The sequence below is a fragment of the Peromyscus leucopus genome, chromosome 4, assembly GCF_004664715.2.
Source record: "Peromyscus leucopus breed LL Stock chromosome 4, UCI_PerLeu_2.1, whole genome shotgun sequence".
In the NCBI taxonomy this organism is placed as follows: Eukaryota; Metazoa; Chordata; class Mammalia; order Rodentia; family Cricetidae; genus Peromyscus; species Peromyscus leucopus.
Window position 1 is genome coordinate 68138245 of NC_051066.1, and position 18289 is coordinate 68156533.

Genomic DNA, 18289 nt, shown 5'->3' on the forward strand with positions numbered 1-18289 from the left:
TCAATTCCCAGCACCCACATGGCAGTTCACAATTGTGTATAGTTCCAGTTCCAGGGCACCCAACACCCATGGCAAAACACCAATGCACATAAAATAAATAAATTTTTTAAAAAACCTGCAAAAAACAAAGAAGTGCTGTGGGGCCTCTGTACCTCAGAAAGTGGTGTCCACAGAGCCTTTTCCATCTCTTTCACCTTCGGTAAATAAAGAAAAAGCTGTTTTCATTCTCATCTTATTTTCCCATTTCTTTTTCTGGTTATACAGGTAAATAGATATGATTTAAAAATTGCAAACATCGCAGAAATATGAATTATAGAAGATGCTTTTCCCATAACCTATGCATTTTCTGTAATTTTAATCTGTTACTACCAGTAGTTAATTACTATTAACTGTTGCTGGAGGGCTTCTCTCCAGGTTCCACCAAGCCCTGCAGTCCCACAATCCACATATAAAATAATCACTCAGACGCTTATATTACTTATAAACTGTATGGCTGTGACAGGCTTCTTGCTAACTGTTCTTATATCTTAAATTAACCCATTTCTATAAATTTATACCTTGCCATGTGGCTGGTGGCTTACCGGCGTCTTTACATGTTGCTTGTCCTGGTGGTGGCTGCAGTGTCTCTCCCTCCATCTTCCTGTTTCCCCAATTCTCCTCTCTCCTTGTCCCGCCTATACTTCCTGTCTGGTCACTGGCCATCAGTGTTTTATTTATATAGAGCAATATCCACAGCAATTAACATTTTCTGTTATGTGCCTGTAGATACTTTCTGTTTATATACTAACAGAATTTTAAAGCCAACTGTGTGTTTTAACCTAGTCTTCTCTAGGTTTGAGACATCTTTTCATGTCTTGCACTTCCATGTGGATGGTGTTTTATGGTTTGATTTGAAGAGCACAGAAGTTCTAAGTTGAAGGCCTTCTTGCTAGTCGTATGTCCTGGCATCTTCTCTCTGCTAGAATATAGGAACCCAGTCATTGCTAGTTTAGTTGGCAGGCCATCTGGCCTAGCAGTCCTCCAGATTAGCCCAGTTAACAGGGACTCTCCTTACACGAGATTCTATTCTTAGGTTCCCTTCTTCAGAGCTTCCACTGAGCTTCTCTTAGGTGGGCTAACGTAGGAAACAAGTAGCCACCTGTTCACAGGATTACTAAGCCTGTGTTCTCAAGGCTTGCTAGGTTTGCTGTTTCTTCAAAGGCAATAACCTTATGCACTTCTTAAAAGTCTGTTAGTGAGCGCAAGGGATGTAGCTCAGTGGTGGAGCTCTGGCCTGGCATGTACAAGGACCTGTGTTCCATCCCTCACACCACCAAAACAAACCCCAACAGCAACAACAAAGTCAAGGGCCAGCCACTTGCTCCTCATGGAGTTTGTATGTAGAGATGAAAAGGAAAGAATCAAAGCCTGTACCACACAGAGCTGTCTCGGGTGTATTTGGAGCAGGCATTGAGGCTTTGCCTCAGGGGAGGGAGCATGGCAGACTCTGTTGACCCGGGGCCTCTCTTTGTTTGATGTAGGAAAGAAGGCAGTGGAGTTATACTAGCAGTAGCCTCACTCTGTCTATCAGGAGTCTTCTTACCCACCCTCACTGGAGAGCCTCAGCTGTCTCCCTTACTGAAGCCACATTACACTGTGGTTCTGAGAGAGGAGAGGAGGAGTTCACAGAGCTTGAAAGCTGACAGCACCGGGAGCACCATAAAGATGCCGTGGGCTTTGGTTGCAGACCACCACAGTTAAGATAAGCCCAGGTCCATGACTTACTTGCTCTCCCTGGTACATTTAGAGTCATGTATACACTGTGCTGCAGTCTCAGGCTACAGCAACACTGTGGTGTCCAAAAAATGTGCATATCTCAGTTTTAAAACCTTCAACAAGTGGTAATGTTGCAGCTAGTTGAAGGTCTTGCTCTGATACCGATGGCTGTTGACGATTGAACTCCTTCATCAGTTACATATCCTTTCAGGAGGGATTTCTCTGCGGCATGTGATGTAGTGTGGTGGCACCTTTCCCATGACAGGACTTCTTTGAAAAACCAGAATGAATCTCTAATATTCTCTAGATAAGATTCCATCTCAAGAAAACGTTTACTATTCTCAACATAGGGAACAACCCCTCCCTGTTTAGCGCTTAATCATGGGATGAGTGCAGCGCCACCACAGCGCCACACTCCACTTCTGATTCTGCCACCTACTGTTTCCACCACCTCTGTTGCTCCTGCTACAATCTTGGACCCCTCAAAATTGTCTGTGAAGATTAGGGTCAACTTCCTGTTAATGTTTATATTTGACCTTCTCTATATATGTCTTGAATTTGAGCATCTAGAATATTGAATCCTTTCCAAAAGGTTTTCAATTTATGGCAGCTATTGCCTTATAAAATATATTTCTCAAATAATAAGATTTGAAAGTCACAATTGCTCCTTGACCCATGGGCATTGTGTTAGCAGGCATGGAAACAACGTTAATGTCTTTGTACAACTCCATCAGAGCTCTTGGATGACTCGGTGCATTGCTAGTGAGACTATTATTTTGAAAGGAATCTATCTGAGCAGTAAGTGGGCTTACACTGTTTATACACCATTCTGTAAACAGATGTGCAGATGTGCCGTCATCCAGGCTGTGTGCTTCATGTATACAGCACAGGCAGAGTAGAGTTAGTGTGGTTATCAGGGGCCCTAGGGTTTTCAGAATGAGCACTGGCTTCAACTTAAAGTCACAGCGGCATCAGTCCTTACCAGGAGAAGCAGCCTGGCCTGCGAAGCTTTGAGCCTGTGCACTGACTTCTCTCTAGCCATGAAAGTCCTTGGTGGCATCTTCTTCCAGCAGAAAGCTCTTTTCTTCTACCTGAGCATCTGCTGTCTGGGGTAACCAGGCTTAGCTAGACTGAGACAGCCTGATGCGGCCTCTGCACCAACGCCCTCACACCTCCTTGTCCTTTTGTAATACAGTGGCAGTGTCTTTCCTCAAACCCACAAGCCACCCTTGGCTGTCATCGGACGTTTGCAGCTTCTCTGAGCCATCATAGAGTTGAAAGGACATGGCTTTTGCTTTGGACCAGCCCTTGTCTTGTACAATGTTGTGGCTGGTTAGGTCTTCCATAGCAATAGTAGGCTGTCACTTTCTTGTTGTTCCTGAGTTCATGGAGAAGCATGGTTAACTTCCTCCAGGACTTTTCCTTTGGGTGTGTGGCTTGGATGTCTGGTAGAAGAGAATCCCCTTTTAGCCTGTGTTAACCTCACTAAGCTTAATCATTTTCTAACTTTTGGTTTAAAATTACAGACATGTGGTTCTTTCTTTCACTTGAACATTTAGAGGCCACTGTGGGTTATTAATTAACCTAATTTCAATATTCTGGAGTCCTGCAAAACAGGGAGGCTCAAGGAGGAGAGGGAACGAAAGCCAGTTAGATCACACACATCACTTATCAGTTAAGTTCACCTTTTTTAGTGGGTGCTGGCTGTGTGTGGCACCCCAGTTACAGTAGTAACACAAGAGATCCACAGACCACTATAGATAGGATCTTGAAAAAGTTTGAAATATTGCAGGAATTACCAAGCATTACAGTAGACACGCAGTTTATACAGTGTTGGGGAAATGCCACTAATAAAATTAGGTGACATAGGAGTGCCATAGACCTCCATCCCTGCCAGTGTCCGTGAAGTTCAGTGCAGCAAACACAGTAGAAGGAGATGACTTGTTGCAGTCCCATGCCTCCCGCCACCCACGTGCTTCATGGGACTGTGCAGTGGGACCAACATCGGCTGGTGGTAACATGTGCTAAAGTATTTCCTGATGCAGATCCAATTTTCAGGGAATTATGTTTGTCTGTTTCTTCTCCCCATCCACACCCCGTGACAAAGACCTCTATATCCCCAAGGCTAAACTGCTTTAAAAAGAAGGGGAGGGGGAGGTCTAGAGGGGAAAAATGGCAGACTACCACCACCCAGGCCCCAACTTTCATAGGAATCTCGAAGTGTCCTCTCCAGCAGGCATGCTTAGGAGAGTATACATCAGTGCTGTCCAGCCTTCCCTCCCAGTGAGCCTGAGCTGAGAGTACAAGTGACTGACCATATAGCAGTTTTGCCTTGCCTCTAGTCCGAATTGCCATCATTCAAATAGTGAAACTACCTGAACACTTGCCTACTGCACCTGTCACATGGGGAACTTGAAATCTGGGATATCAATAATTACCTTAGTTCTGGACATGACAAAGTTTGGGGAGTCCATCTTTTATACATGCATAAAGGAGCAGGAGTTCATCAGACAGGTGTAGAGGGATGCGTGAAGCAGGAGATAGAAGTGAGCAGTGAGCTGGGGAGACAAGTGGACTTCCTCTTTTTCCACTTGCTATAGAGCATGACTGTAAGGGATATGTTAATTCCATTCTTAATTCCTCTTAAAATAATCCAACAAGCGTGACTATAATTGACAGTTTAAAAAAAAAAAAATGGGAAAGGCTTATTTTCAAGGAAGCAGCTGCTGCTTGGCAGTAGCCAGTTTTGATCATACGGACACTTACAAGTCCACAATCCAGATGCTTTGAAGAATTGCCTAGTTTTTAAATACTGGTAACTATTTAAACACCACATAAGCAAAAAGGTAACGTCTTCAGGGCAGCTTCAATCCTAATAATGCTTTATTTGCTCTAAGAGAAGAGACCAAACTTTTAGAATCATCGCTCTTCATTTCTTACTTTTTTTTTTCTTTGGGTTTTTCAAGACAGGGTTTCTCTGTGTAGCTTTGCACCTTTTCTGGATCTCACTCTGTAGTCCAGGCTGGTCTCAAACTCACAGAGATCCTCCTGGCTCTGCCTCCCGAGTGCTGGGATTAAAGGCGTGTGCTACCACCTTCCAGCATTTCTTACTATTTTTTAACTGAAGTGAAAGTCACTTCACAAATAATTAGCCATCCAAAAGTAAACAGTTTAATGGCATTTAGTACATTTACGGTGTTATGCAACCACTGTCTGTCTAGTTGCAAAATATTTTCATTACGTTAAAATAAAGCTCATTGTCTATTAAGCAGCTATTTTCTATCCATCCCTTTGTTTGTCCCTGGCAAGCTCCCCCCACCCCCACTTCCTGCTATGTCTGTGGCATTGATGACTGCTGTTGTTTCATATAAATGGGACAATTTAATAAGTGACCTTTTATGTAAAACTTTCCACCTCTAGCGTGTTTTCAAGATTTGTTTATTTTGTAACATTGCCAGTACTTCTTAATGACTGGCTTATATTTGTACATTTTTGTGTGTATCACAATTTGTTTATCAATCATTTGTTGATGGACATTTGAATTGTGTCTACCTTGTAGCCATGGAGACTAGTGAGTACCATTGGGAATATTCATTCATAAGCACCTTATGTCATTTACAGTTACTTTGGATGTACAGCTAAGCATATGATTGCTGTGTCATGTAATGCCACACTTCCTGTAAGTTACACTAAGTAATTTTCATTCCCAACAATAAAATATATGCATTTCATTTGCTTGATATTCATGCTAATATGAGAGTGTTTTGTTTAAAGCTATCCTAGGATGTGTGAAATATGCAAAGAAAGTGGGTATTTTCATCTCCATAATTATTAATACTATTTAGTTTCTTTTCATGTTTATTGGCATTTGTATATATTCTTCAAAGAACTATCTGTTCAAACCCTTTCTCCACTTTTTATTTCAAAAAATTTCTAGATCTATTTATTTTGTGTTTGGTAAGTGTTTTGCTCACATGTGTGTCTGTGCATCATATACCCATGGAGGTCAGAAGAGGGCATTAGATCCCTTGGAACTGGAGTTATAGACAGTTGTGAACCACCATGTGGGTGCTGAGAATCAGACCTGGGTCCTTTCTCTGCAAGAACAACAAGAACTCTTTTTTTTTAAAAAAAGAATTATTTATTTATTTGCATACAGTGTTCTGCCTGCATGTATGCCTGCAGGCCAGAAGAGGGCACCAGATCTCATTATAGATGGTTGTGAGCCACCATGTGGTTGCTGGGAATTGAACTCAAGACCTCTGGAAGAGCAACCAGTGCCCTTAACCTCTGAGCCATCTCTCCAGCTCCCAACAAGAACTCTTAACCACTGAGCCATCTCTCAGACCCTCTTTGTCCACTTCTAAGTAGAATCAGTACTCTTTGTCTTAGCGAACTGTAGGAATTTTTTACTTAGTGTGGATACTGGCCCTTAGCAGACAACAGTATCTTTAATATTTTCTCTTGTTCTGTAGGTTGTCTTTTCACTTTATTGTTGCTGTCCTTCAATACACTGTTATACCCTGGACTTTGCTGAGATTATTAGCTTTTGGTAGGGTGTGTGTGTGTGTGTGTGTGTGTGTGTGTGTGTGTGTGTGTGTGTTTTAAAGAGTTTTTAATTTTCAAATTACGTGTGTGTGCAGGTACCTGCAGAGTCCAGAAGAGGGCTTTGGGTCCCTGGAGCTGGAGTTAAAAGGTGGTTGTGAGTTGCTTAATATGGGTGTTGTGAACTCAACCCAGGTCCTCTACAAGAACACAAGTGCCCTTAACCACTGAGCCATTTCATGAATTCCTGGGACCCTATTTATTTAAAGGACTTTGACTAATATTCTTTAAATTTGTTGGAGCCCAGATGAACCATCTGATGTTGTTTGGGGAAACTTTGATTACTGTTTCAGTCTAGTGTTTCAATGTTTGTTTAGACTTAACTGTCTCATATTAGGTCAGCTTGGGTAATGTATTTCTAGAGATTTGTCCATTTCTTTTGTATTACCTGATTGTCATACAGTTATCTGATGTAGTCTCTTTAAAATACTATTTCACTACTATAAGTAAGATTAAGAATAATGTCCCTCTTCTGCTTTTTCATTATTTCATCTTTTTCCTTGGTCTCCAGAAGTTTATAACTCTTGTTGATGTTTTTTCCCAAAGGACCAAGTTTGAGTTTTTTGTTCATTTGTTTGTTTATTTTGAGACAAGGTCTCACTATGTAGCCCTGGCTTGCCTTGAATTCACAGAGATGCCCCCTGCCCCTGCCTCTGCCCTGCCCCTACTATGTTTAAAGTCTGTAGGGATGGTTATATTACACCAGCCAAAATCAACTCTAAGTTAAAGACACAAAAGGAATAGATGTTTCCTCTTTTGAAAAAAGATTTATTTATTTATTATATGGTGTTTTGTCTGCATGTATGCCTGCAGGCCAGAAGAGAGAGCCAGATCTCATAACAGGTGGTTGTGAGCCACCATGTGGGTGCTGGCAATTGAACTTAGGACCTCTGGAAGAGTAGCCAGTGTTCTTAACTGCTGAGCCATCTCTCCAGCCCCAGCATAGATGTTTCTTGTGTCAAAATACAGGGATGAAAGAATTGATCTGTAAAGGGGGTATAAGAATTTTAATATATACACCCATCAAGAAAATCCCAAGTCTTATGAAGTAAATACTGACAGAATTGAAGAGACAGACTGTCCCACACCAATGGCTGGAAGTATTAATTCCCCAGTTTAATAATAGCTGCAGCACTTAGACAGGAACACACGAGTAAATAAGAAAACTGAACAAACTCTATGCTGATCCGCCCCGAAACACACAACAGTAGTCTGTTCAGTGTTGTCCTTCCGGCCCTCCCTTTCTCCCGTCCGTTCTAGAGTGAGGCTCTAGAGGAAGCATGACTTACCTATCATTCTGCCACTCTGCCTTTTAGTTGTGGGTGAAGCCAGGGGACTTCGGTGGTCACCAGTGTGGAGGTACTTGGCTGTGTTGCTGTCCGCGTGTCTTACACCGTCTTCTTCCCTTGTGCCTTCAGTACTGGCCTCTTTTGTGTTTCTTTTTCCTGGTGTACATTTTCTTCTCTTCACTATATCCTTCTTTTCCATGTGTATTTAATTTTCTAGTAGTTACAGTGAAGATTACAGTTGGCTTTAACAGTCTCATTTTAACTGATCCCAGGTCAGTTCAGTAACAGAGGGAACCTCTGCTCCTGTGCAGCTCTGCTCTACAACGCATGTTGTGTCAAAGTCACATCTTACAGTGTGTGTCTGCTAGCCCAGGTTTAACAGTTGTCTCAGACATCCGTCTTTTATATAGGGAAAGAGTGAGCAGTTACTAATCAGACCTGCTGTGATGCGGCCTGTGTCGTTACCTTGACTGGAGTTCTCTTTGTGGCTTCAGGTGACAGTTTTCCTGCCTGTCATTTCTTTACGGCAGGTGTGCTGGCAGTGGATAAGAGAGCCTCAGCTTTTGTTTATCTCAGTCTCTTAATTGATCCTTCATTCTTCAAGGATAGTTTTAATACAATATAGGATTGTTAGGCAATGGCTTTGTTTTTTCTGGGTTTTGTTTGTTTGTTTTATGCAACCCTTTAAGAACATTGCTCCTCTGCCTTCTGGTCTGCAGCTTAGTTGGATAGTTTGGGCTCCAGGTCTCACAAGTTTGTAGTCAGGCCAGAGCTGCAGCTGTCCCGAGGCTTAACTAGAGTTGGGTAGTTTATGTCTAAATTCAGTCAAGTGATTCTTGGCCTTGCTTTTTGCTGGTTGTGGGCAGGAGACTATTTCATCTGGCCTGAATGTCTCCATGGTCCTGGGCACATGACAGCTGCCCTCTGCTAGAGCCCAAGGTCGTTGAGAGAAAGGACCTCCCCCTAATGTTTGGATTGCTTTATTTTTGTTTGGATGCAGTTTTTTCAATGTTCTTTATGCAACTCAGTGTGTTCTGCTTTCCAGAGAGAGAAAGAGAAATGCGGGCGTGGGTAACCCTTGGTGCAGAGGGGCTTGCCCTGCCCAGGAGCACTGCCACCAAGTGTTGGTTCGACCTTGGAAATAGGAGAGAGGCTCTCAGGGAACTGTTGATCTGTTCCCAGGAATGGAATACAAACCCTGTGGCTGACCTGTCTCACTCTCCTGTCCTTCCACACTCAACGTCAGGAAAATAAGCTGATTCTGAGTACCTCAAACCTTAGTAATGTCACTATGAATGGCTTTCCCATTAAAGGTTTGCTTTATGGAGGAAATAGGCCCTTTGGGGGCTAAATTAAAAACTATGTGGGTAAGGAAGGAGAAGGGGATTGAGAGAGAGATTGAAGTTTGATTGATTCTCCTGGAGGCCAGTGCTTTATTGAATGCAAGCATGAGGTGCCATGCCAGCTCAAAGGCGTACAGTAACAAGGAGTGTACAAGCTACCCCTGTTCACATGGCTTGTGATACAGATGGAGACTTAGGGCGGGACGTGGGTAGAGCAGTGGGGCAGCATGGGCCCCGGTGCAGTGACTGGCCCGTATTGATAGTACATCTTATACCTATGTAACAGCATGCAAAGCCAGAGCGAAGTATGAAAAGATACTTCGGTATCATTTTTATGGGGCTAAAGTCTTGCAGTCAGCTCTTGCCTATCAATAATCAGATGTTATTCTAATTTACTTAATTACTTGTTACCTTACAAAAAGACCATTGCACCTATAATTTTCATTAGTTTTCTAAAAGTAAATTAAGTTTGTATTTATAGTTTTGTATCTACTGTTCTAAAACCATTTTATTTCTACAGAACTCATAAAGGAACTAGCCATTACTCATAATAAGAACAGTAATGCAAGACTGCCTGTGTACTAGCTACCATTTGTGTCAGCAGATAGTAATGTAACTGGTGTTTCTGTGTTGAAGTGAATGCTTCTAGGAGTTGGGAGGGATTAGAACTTCAGCCTCTTGCAAGGCAGTTTTTAAGCACCCCAAGTTAAGGTAGTTCTGGGTAGTACTTGAGGTTGTTCTGAAGAAAAGCTTGAGATAGAAGAACTGTTAGGTCACGCAGATCTTAAGCACATGTGGACACAGAGCTTGACCCATATATAACAACAATGGGATGTTTCTGGAAATCTCCACGTCCCACAGCCAAGGAAAACAGCCTCTACTTTAGTTTTTCTTTGCCTTTTAAAAAAATATTTCTTACCACCTTTTAATTTCATATGTTTGGATATTTTGCCTGAACTTATGTCTGTGCATCATGTGTGTGCCTGGTGCCCAAATAGGCCAAAAGAGGGCCCAGAGTTACAGATGGTTGTGAGCTGCCATGTAGGTGCTGAGAACTGAACCGAGATCCACTGCAAGAGAAGCCAGTGCTCTTAACCTCTGAGCCCTTGTTTGCCTTATTATTTCCTGGGCAGTGAGTGTGCCGTGGTGCCCATGTTGGGGTCGAGAGACACTCAGGGAGGTTAGTTGTCTTTTTCCACCATGTGGACCTTGGGGATCAAATTTCTGGTTATCAAACTCGGCAACAGGTACTTTACCTTCAGCACTTCTGTTTTTATATGTAAGAACTAAATACCTTGATCTGATTGTATTTATAGAGTCATATTTACCCCAGTCATGAAATCCAGTGTCTCCTCCTGGACTTTGACATTTTTTCTTCTTCCTCAACAAAATGCATCATATGAACTTATCTGTTAATGTTTTGTATTTGAGTACATTATTAAACTGTTTTCGATTCTTTTATAAAAAAAACTAATTCTGAATTTTTGCTTAATTGTTCTCTCCTAGACAGTTAAATCCCACACAGAAACAGAGGAGAAACAAGCAGAGAGCCGCACCATCACTCCGCCTGCTGCCCCAAAACCAAAACGAGAAGAGAACCCTCAGGTAGGGCGTCTGCACGGCCCAGGGCGTCTGTATCTGCATCAGCTCCGGGGGCGGGGTTTACTCCTCTGGGGGGGTGGCGGGTTCTTTCCCCTCAGCGCTGCAATTACCACCCAGGTCGACCTGGGGCAGGGTTTTTTAGCACAGAGTCCCGAGGGCCCAAGTACGGGTGCTGAAAGGAAGAATTCTAAAATGATGTTTTTATATAAATCCTGTAAACTTGACGCAGAAGATTAGTGATTGATTTCCCAGGTGTCCTGTAACATTCCTAAGGAAGGCGGTGCTGTGCTTGTCTCAGACAACGTCTATAGGGCAGCTGAGGGAATCAGCTGATGTCTCTTTACATTGTGGATTGCCATCGTGTGTTCAGTTTCGTTAGGTCACTTTATTATATTAGAGCAATAAATCCCAAAGGAGTTAGTGTCTCAAAAGTAGAGTGTGAAAGTGGGTTGAGGAAGGTAATGTCCGCACTCACTATGACATAAGCGGTCAACAAGCCCAGCCTAGGCAACGGGCTGTCTGTGTGTCCCTGGAGGAGAGGACATTCTAGCTTGATGCTCTTGCACAGGCAGATGTGAAGGAAAGCACAGATGGTGGTATGGTTATGATGTAAAGAGCTGGGGGTGGCGTCTATGGGAGCCTCTGTCCTCAATGCATTCTCATAGTGAAACCATACCAGACAGTGGCATGAAGATGATGATCTATTGAACCGGCAGGTACCAAACATACTTCTCTCTGATGTGAAATCAGCTGTATTTTTTAAAGGGCCACAACTTGAACCAAAAAGAAGCGCTTGTTACCAATATTGCTGAAAAACTTGGAGATCATTCACAAAAAGCAAATACTACACTGAGAGGAAACAGCAAACTTAGCAAAAAGAAACCGTTTTGACAGGGCCTTGCTGTATGTTCCTAGCTAAGTTGGAATTGGCTGTGTAGCCCAGGCTGGCCTTACACTTGCAGAATCCACCTGCTTCTGCCTCCCTGGTAGTTTATTTGTAAAAAGAAAGGATATCTCATATCAGTGACCCATTGCAGGTGCCATCATGTGTAGTAGCAAATGCTATCTTCCAGTTGAATATAGCCTTCTGAGATTACTCTCTTGGAGAGGTGTGTGTTTGTTTGTGTGTAAGACCAAACTGTTGTTAGTAACTATGGGAATATGTTGACTAATAGTTGAAGGTGTTTTCATTCACCAGAGACTATGTCCTTCTCTGTACTTGGGTCTGTAGGAGCCATGCAGTGCTTCAGTAGACAGTGAAGACATACTTTTCAGATCGCAGCCAGCCAAAGCAAAGTATAACCATCAGTCCATTGCTCTTTCCAGTTGAAAGATCTTATGTTCTGTCTCAGGGACACAGGTGCAGGGAAATTGCCCCATGATAGTTAGTTTTCATGTTACCTGAAAATCCCAGTATTAAGCAGAATCACCTACCACTGTCCCTGAAAACATTAGCTGGTATTCCTGCTGTCTGGCCGTGGGAGTAAACGTGAGGAACCAGTGTCCCAGTGAAGAGTGGCATGCTTAGAACTCAAAGCTTGCTGCTGTGAGGTTCCCTAGCCCTCTGCATACTCCTCCACTGTGGATACTCTTTAACTGCTAGCCTGGCGGTGGTGGCGCACACCTTTAATCCCAGCACTCGGGAGGCAGAGGCAGTTGGATCTCTGTGAGTTCGAGGCCAGCCTGGGCTACCAAGTGAGTTCCAGGAAAGGCGCAAAGCTACACAGAGAAACCCTGTCTCGAAAAGCCAAAAAAGAAGAAGAAGGAGAAGGAGAAGAAGAAGAAGAAGAAGAAGAAGAAGAAGAAGAAGGAAGAAGAAGGAAGAAGAAGAAAGAAGAAGATTATTATTCTGCTGGACAAAAAATCCAAACACCAGTCAGTCCAGATGCTGATGTGTGACTTTGCAGAAGTGGGAAATGTTAGAACAGAAAGCCTCTGTGGTGGTTCTTCATGTGAATCCCACCTCTGTCAAGGCAGCTTTCCTGCTCTCTGACTAGGAAACCTATGATTGGCCTTGCGAGATCCCAGACTGAAATATATTCTTTTGTTTCTCTGTCACAGAAACTTGCCTTCATGGTGTCTCTAGGGTTGGTAACACATGACCATCTAGAAGGTAAGAGAAGATATTCTCAGCATGGTCTTTTTCCTAGTTTTGTTCCTAAAAGTGCTATTTGCCTGAATTCCTAGATCAGGAAGTTGGGGCACAAATAGAGTATAATTCAGTCAGTGTGGACTGGATTTTCTTTAGAGGAAGAATTGCCTCCTGTCCATATAATGCCCAGACCCTCCTCTTCCTAGTACCATTCATACTCCTGGTCTTCATCTCACAACAGTGCTCCTTTGACAAGTCTGTCTCTGTTTTCCAGTGACGGACCATCAGGATCCTAAGGACAGTTACAAAGCTCTGCAGCCTCTTGTTGCTTAGTTCAGGGCGCTGAATTTGAGAAGTTTTGATTGGTAGTCTGTGGCTACAATTCATACAGACCTGTATGCACAGCAGTCTAAAAATAAACGAGAATGGCTGTGTACAAGAGTGGTCCACATCAGTGCCCTCATTCACAAAGCAGTGCACTGAAGGACAGTGTGGCCTCACCTGCTCAGAGACACGAATAGTGTGCCTGCTCCTGTTGAGGCCTTAGTGAGACAAAGCCTTGCCCCTGTCCTTGCTGATTGCAGGAAACCCAGTACATTAAATGGTGAACTTCTGTTCCTTAGCTTCCTTGTTCCTATCTTCTAACTGAAGCCTTTCTCTTCTCAAGAAATCCAAAGCAAGAGGCAGGAACGGAAGAGAAGGACGACCGCGAACCCGGTGTATAGTGGGGCCGTCTTTGAGCCAGAGGTACTGCAGCCAGCACTGGCCCTGCCTGTGCCCTGGCTTCTGGGTGGCTTGTTAGTCCCTCCCACTGAAAGCCTGCTGCTAAGAGCAGTGTGACTGTCCTCAGCCTCATCAGCTCTATGAAGTGACGTGCTTCTCTCTGATCAGAACACTCCTGTGTTATCCATCACTGCTTGCCTCTTAAGGATTTGTTTTGCTAAGTTTGAGTAAATACAATCCTGCCTTACAGTTTTAGCTCACTCGTGGAGCAGAGGCAGGCCCCTTTGGAGTATTCTCTCAGAGCCAAGTACATATACTAAAACACATTTGCATTGAGACCTTGGGATGTTTGGCACAGACTGGTTAGCATGTGATAAGCATGTTTGCAGTGTTCATGGTAACCATGTTATTCAATAGTCACCTCTCCTTCTTAAATCTCCAAAGCGTAAGAAGAGCGCAGTCACTTACCTTAACAGCACAATGCATCCTGGGACGCGGAAGAGAGGTGAGTGCCTTTTAAAAACCCTATCTTGCTTCTGCCTCTGCTTTCCATGTTATGTTCTTTTTCTCCTCCTTCCTTCTTTTCCATTGTCCTAGAACCTAGCTCCTGTATCCCTTGAATTTAGTTTTTGTTGTTTTCTGAGAATATGGAGGAGAAGAGAGATTTCTTAGTGCTCTGAACACAGGGCTAAAAGCTGACTTTTTGAGTCCTGTCTAAGCTGGCTCAGGAGAATGGCTTAATGCAGCATTTCTGCCCCAAGTATACCAGGCCATCCATGAATAGCTCAGTGAAGAGAACACCGTGTGAAAGGAAGCGTTTAGTATCATTAAACAGCTGAGCACTGCTGTTGCCAAGGTGTTCCTAATAGTGTCTCAGTTGTCCTCTTGCCAGTGAGGGTAGGAAAGGACTGAGTTTCCATGATCTGCAGACTTTCCAGAAAGAGAATTTAGAATCTTTTATCATGAGCATCTCTAGCTACAGAAGAAAAGGATGCTGGGAAAACAGGCTCCTCAACGCAAACATTCCTATCTTCCAGACCTTACTGTAGGCAGACCAAAACAGCAGCAACTCTCATCACACAGGTCTAAGTAGGTCTTAATAGTTCAGGCTTTGACTCATGAACAAGGTACTGAAATCACCCTCCGATGTTAGTAATATATCCCAGGATCCCTTTTTCCATGTGGTAATGTGACCCTGAGTTATAGTTGCAGGCGGGAAAGCTTGCCGAGAGAGTGACTAGCAAACTGATCTTTGTGCGTGCACACAGACGCTCAGAGCCATTGGAGACTTTGGCGGTCACCCTGACCTTTGTCTGCCTTGGGCAGACCTACCAATGTGCATTATGTTCCTGAGGCATAGCCAGCCTCAGTGACGACCTTTCATCTGTCCTGCCCTGAAAGTGACCAACCCATCTAGATGAGAAACCTTAAGTTATTGCTTTGTACTGGCTTCCTGGGCCACAGTCATAAGGTACTTTTTGGTTTTGTGTTTAGCTATTTTTTAGTGGCCACACTGTTCTCAGATAAGAGGTCCCTAGCCAGTGGCCTCAATTAATTGGCCTGTTGGGAGGTAGTATCTACTTAGAGAACAGAGATTAAATGAGCCAGAAAGGTCAGAGGCTAAAGCCTGCATTTGCAGTGCTGTGGACATGCCTTATATGGACAAGCAAAGAGTCTGCTGTCGGTTTCCTTCGTCACAGCACTAGGTTCTGTAGGAAAAGACCGTCGGTCTGTCTTTGGAACACAGACTCTGACTGACTGATACAGGCAGTGCTAGGGTGGTGTCTGGCTGTCATAACTTCCGTGCATGACCCTGAGAGAGACTGCCTGGTGGGAAAGCCTTCACCGGTGCTCGTAGGCAAAGCAGGCTTCACTGGCTTTTCTTAATTTGGTGTGTTGGGTTTGTACTCATGACCACTGACAGCTTAGAGGCTGTCATCCAACTCTCAGGAGACACGGATCTTGATTTAGGTGTGTGGTAAGAGCCACTGCCCTAGACTTCCTGTGACCCTGGGCTCTGCTTTTTTAGACTGCTTATAGATTGCTTCAGACTGGACCTTTCACAAAAATGCCCCTGTCCTTCCTTAAACATGTAGTCCATGCCTGTTGGTGGTGTGAAGCAGTGAGGCGGCTCTCAGAGCAGCACAGAGGCCACCGAGGCTGGAAGCCTATGGATTTACTGTGACACTCCCACACTCCAGCTCTTCTAGAAACTCCCTCCCAGTGGCTCTGCCAGCAGAGGGCCAGAGGAGTCGGCTGAATTCTGCCTCCTCACACTGCCTCCCTCCACTCTTACCAGCAGGAAAAGTCTAAACTGTTGACAAGAGAGACATGGAAAAGCAGAAATGCTGAATAAATCCATTCGTAAGAACAGAGGGTCCTTAGGAGTGATGGCTGCAGAAAAAACCTTAGTGACTACTGCATAAAACACAGGAAAGAAACTGTTCTGGCTTTAGGCTCCTTTGCTTCATGACCCCTGGGTCCTCCTATTAGAAACCTCAGATTGTGGGAGTCCAGGAATGATCATGATCTGCAGAGATGGGGTCTTTTTACAAATGCCAGCACCTTTTACCTCTCTCCAAGGCTCCCTTCTCCTCCCTTCTTTTAGAATTCATGTAGTTGTTTCTAATGGCATTGAAATCGTTGCTTCTTTTCTTTCCTCTGGCCTGTGTATTAACCTTCTGTCTGCTACCTCACTTCCTTTTCCATGCTAGCCAATGAGGAACACTGGCCAAAGGTATGTAAGACCATTTTCCCCTGTCTTTCCCTCCCCCTTTCCCCTTTTGTTCCCTTCTCTTGGTATATAGGTCGTCCTCCAAAATACAATGCAGTGCTGGGGTTTGGAGCCCTTACCCCAACATCCCCCCCATCCAGTCATCCCGACTCCCCTGAAAATGAAAAGACAGAGACCACATTCACTTTCCCTGCACCTGTGCAGCCTGTGTCCCTGCCCAGCCCCACCTCCACAGACGTAAGTAACTGGGGGGCCTGCACTCTCTCCGAGAGCTCCCAGGGGAAAGCCATGTCCTGTGTCGTCTCCTCACCAGACTGACCCTTCCTCCATAGCCCGGGAACAGCAGTAGACCCTGCAGAATGCCTGCATGCCATGCCAGGCAGCTGTCTTCTAGGGTCTCAGCTCTTTCTTGTCCTAGAGAGTCATGTTCACATAAATCCAGGGAGCCCAGGGTTTCAGAGTCTGATTTGATCAGCTCTGCATGAACTCTCAGAGGAGGGTGGGGACATGGACTTACACAGTTGAGCGGTCTCTGTCATTGTTGTGAGTAGAGCAGATGCGTCTAGTGGCCCTGCTGCTTTGTTAGGCACACTTCTAGAAGTGCAACACTTTCTGTTTGGAACTGGTCAGAAGCAGGCTCCAGCACTTACAAAGCAACAAGTTCACTCAGCAGATCCTGACCGAACACTGTTCTGCTGAGCGAATGCTGCTCATGAGGCTGGGCAATGTACAAGCACTCGGGGGCTTGTGTTCTGTAGGAAGAGGCAGGCAACGAAGGAACAAATATGTAACCCATCAGGCAGAGATGAGCACCAGGAGGAGAAATGGAACGGTAAGGGACAAGGTGCAGTGCCAGGACGGTGAAGGCATCATCCATGCAGAGGGAGAAGGGACCTCTCGGTTATGTGTGGGAGATGTGACCAGAGAGGTGACTAGAAGGCTCTGTGCTTTTATTCTAAGTACAACAGGAGGCCACCAGTGCTGTGACATAATCTCCATTGCAAATGTTCCAAACGATTCTCAAACCCGTGGGAAGGTTGCAGCAGTGGTGTAGTGGACGGTAGCACCATTTGCTCTGATTCATCAGTTAACTCGCTGTGTTTGTGTCTTCCTTTACATGCTTGCACCCACATACATGTGCAAATATGTGCATGTATGCACACTTTTTTCTGAGGCAATTAAAATTTTTCACTTCTAAGAATGACAGTGTTCTGTTGTGTAGCCACCATGTGGTAATGAAATTATGGGAATTTAACATTGGTTGTGTAATATTCAGTTCATATTCCAGTTTTTCTACTTGTTCCAGTAATTGCCTTTGTCCAAGGTCACTCTTGGCGTTTGTTGATCCTGTTGAATCTCTTACTCTCCTTTATTCTGAAAGAGTTTCTTAGGCCATCTTTTTTTTTATTAAATTTATTCATTTAGAGTATGTGTGTCTGTGTCTTTGTGTATACACCTATGCCACGGCATATGTGTGGAGGCCAGAGAACCGCTTTGAGAATCAGTCCTCTCCTTCCACTTTGTGGGTCCCTGGAATTGAACTCAGGCTTGGTGACGTGGGCATTTATCCACTGAGCTGCCTCACCAGGCCCTCAGTCCATCTGTGTCTTTCCTAATGGTGGCATCTTTTTTCAGTGGGACAGTTGCTCCGCTGGATTGTCTCCAGAATAGACGGAAGCACCTAGAATCAGGAATGACAGGTTCCTCTCTGTGTATTGCAGCAGGAGGCATGTGACATCAGCCTGGTGGTGGTGGTGTTAACTTTCATCTCTTAAGATAATTTCCATTGAGTTTTTTTTGCTTGTAAAGTCTGTTTTCCCTCTGGCGGGAGACAGCTTTGAGTGCATGTGGATAGTAAGTCTAGTTTCCTAACAGACTGATAACCAAAGACTTCAGCCTCCTTGGATGGCTCCTGATGCTTACAGAACCAGCTGGATTTTGAAAGGAGCACTGGGGAGAGAGGGACCTTGGAAAGGTTGGGATGAAGCAGAGAGACCAATAAGGAGGCTGCTGTGGTGTTCTAGGCAAGAGATAATGACACCTGACTGGTCCTGATGGAGTGGCCGATGCAGAGATGGAGAAAAGCGAGCAGTTTTGTTTGTATTTTGAAGATTTGGGGGGATTAAACTGAGTAATGAGGAAAAGA

General features: G+C 44.2%; 1 protein-coding gene across 18 annotated transcripts in view; it reads left to right on the forward strand.

Annotated features, from left to right (window-relative positions):
- Phf21a (PHD finger protein 21A) overlaps nucleotides 1–18289 on the forward strand; it is a 179649-nt gene that overhangs the window by 154125 nt on the left and 7235 nt on the right. For 13 of the 18 annotated variants that reach the window (XM_028878967.2, XM_028878961.2, XM_028878958.2 and 10 more), the window contains 5 exons: nucleotides 10499–10597; nucleotides 12656–12707; nucleotides 13354–13433; nucleotides 13854–13914; nucleotides 16217–16380. In XM_028878967.2, coding sequence (XP_028734800.1) covers nucleotides 10499–10597; nucleotides 12656–12707; nucleotides 13354–13433; nucleotides 13854–13914; nucleotides 16217–16380 — 456 coding nt within the window. Of the gene's footprint in view, nucleotides 1–10498; nucleotides 10598–12655; nucleotides 12708–13353; nucleotides 13434–13853; nucleotides 13915–16123; nucleotides 16147–16216; nucleotides 16381–18289 lie in introns of all 18 variants that reach the window. The other 5 variants (XM_028878968.2, XM_028878969.2, XM_028878971.2 and 2 more) reach the window with 1 other exon arrangement.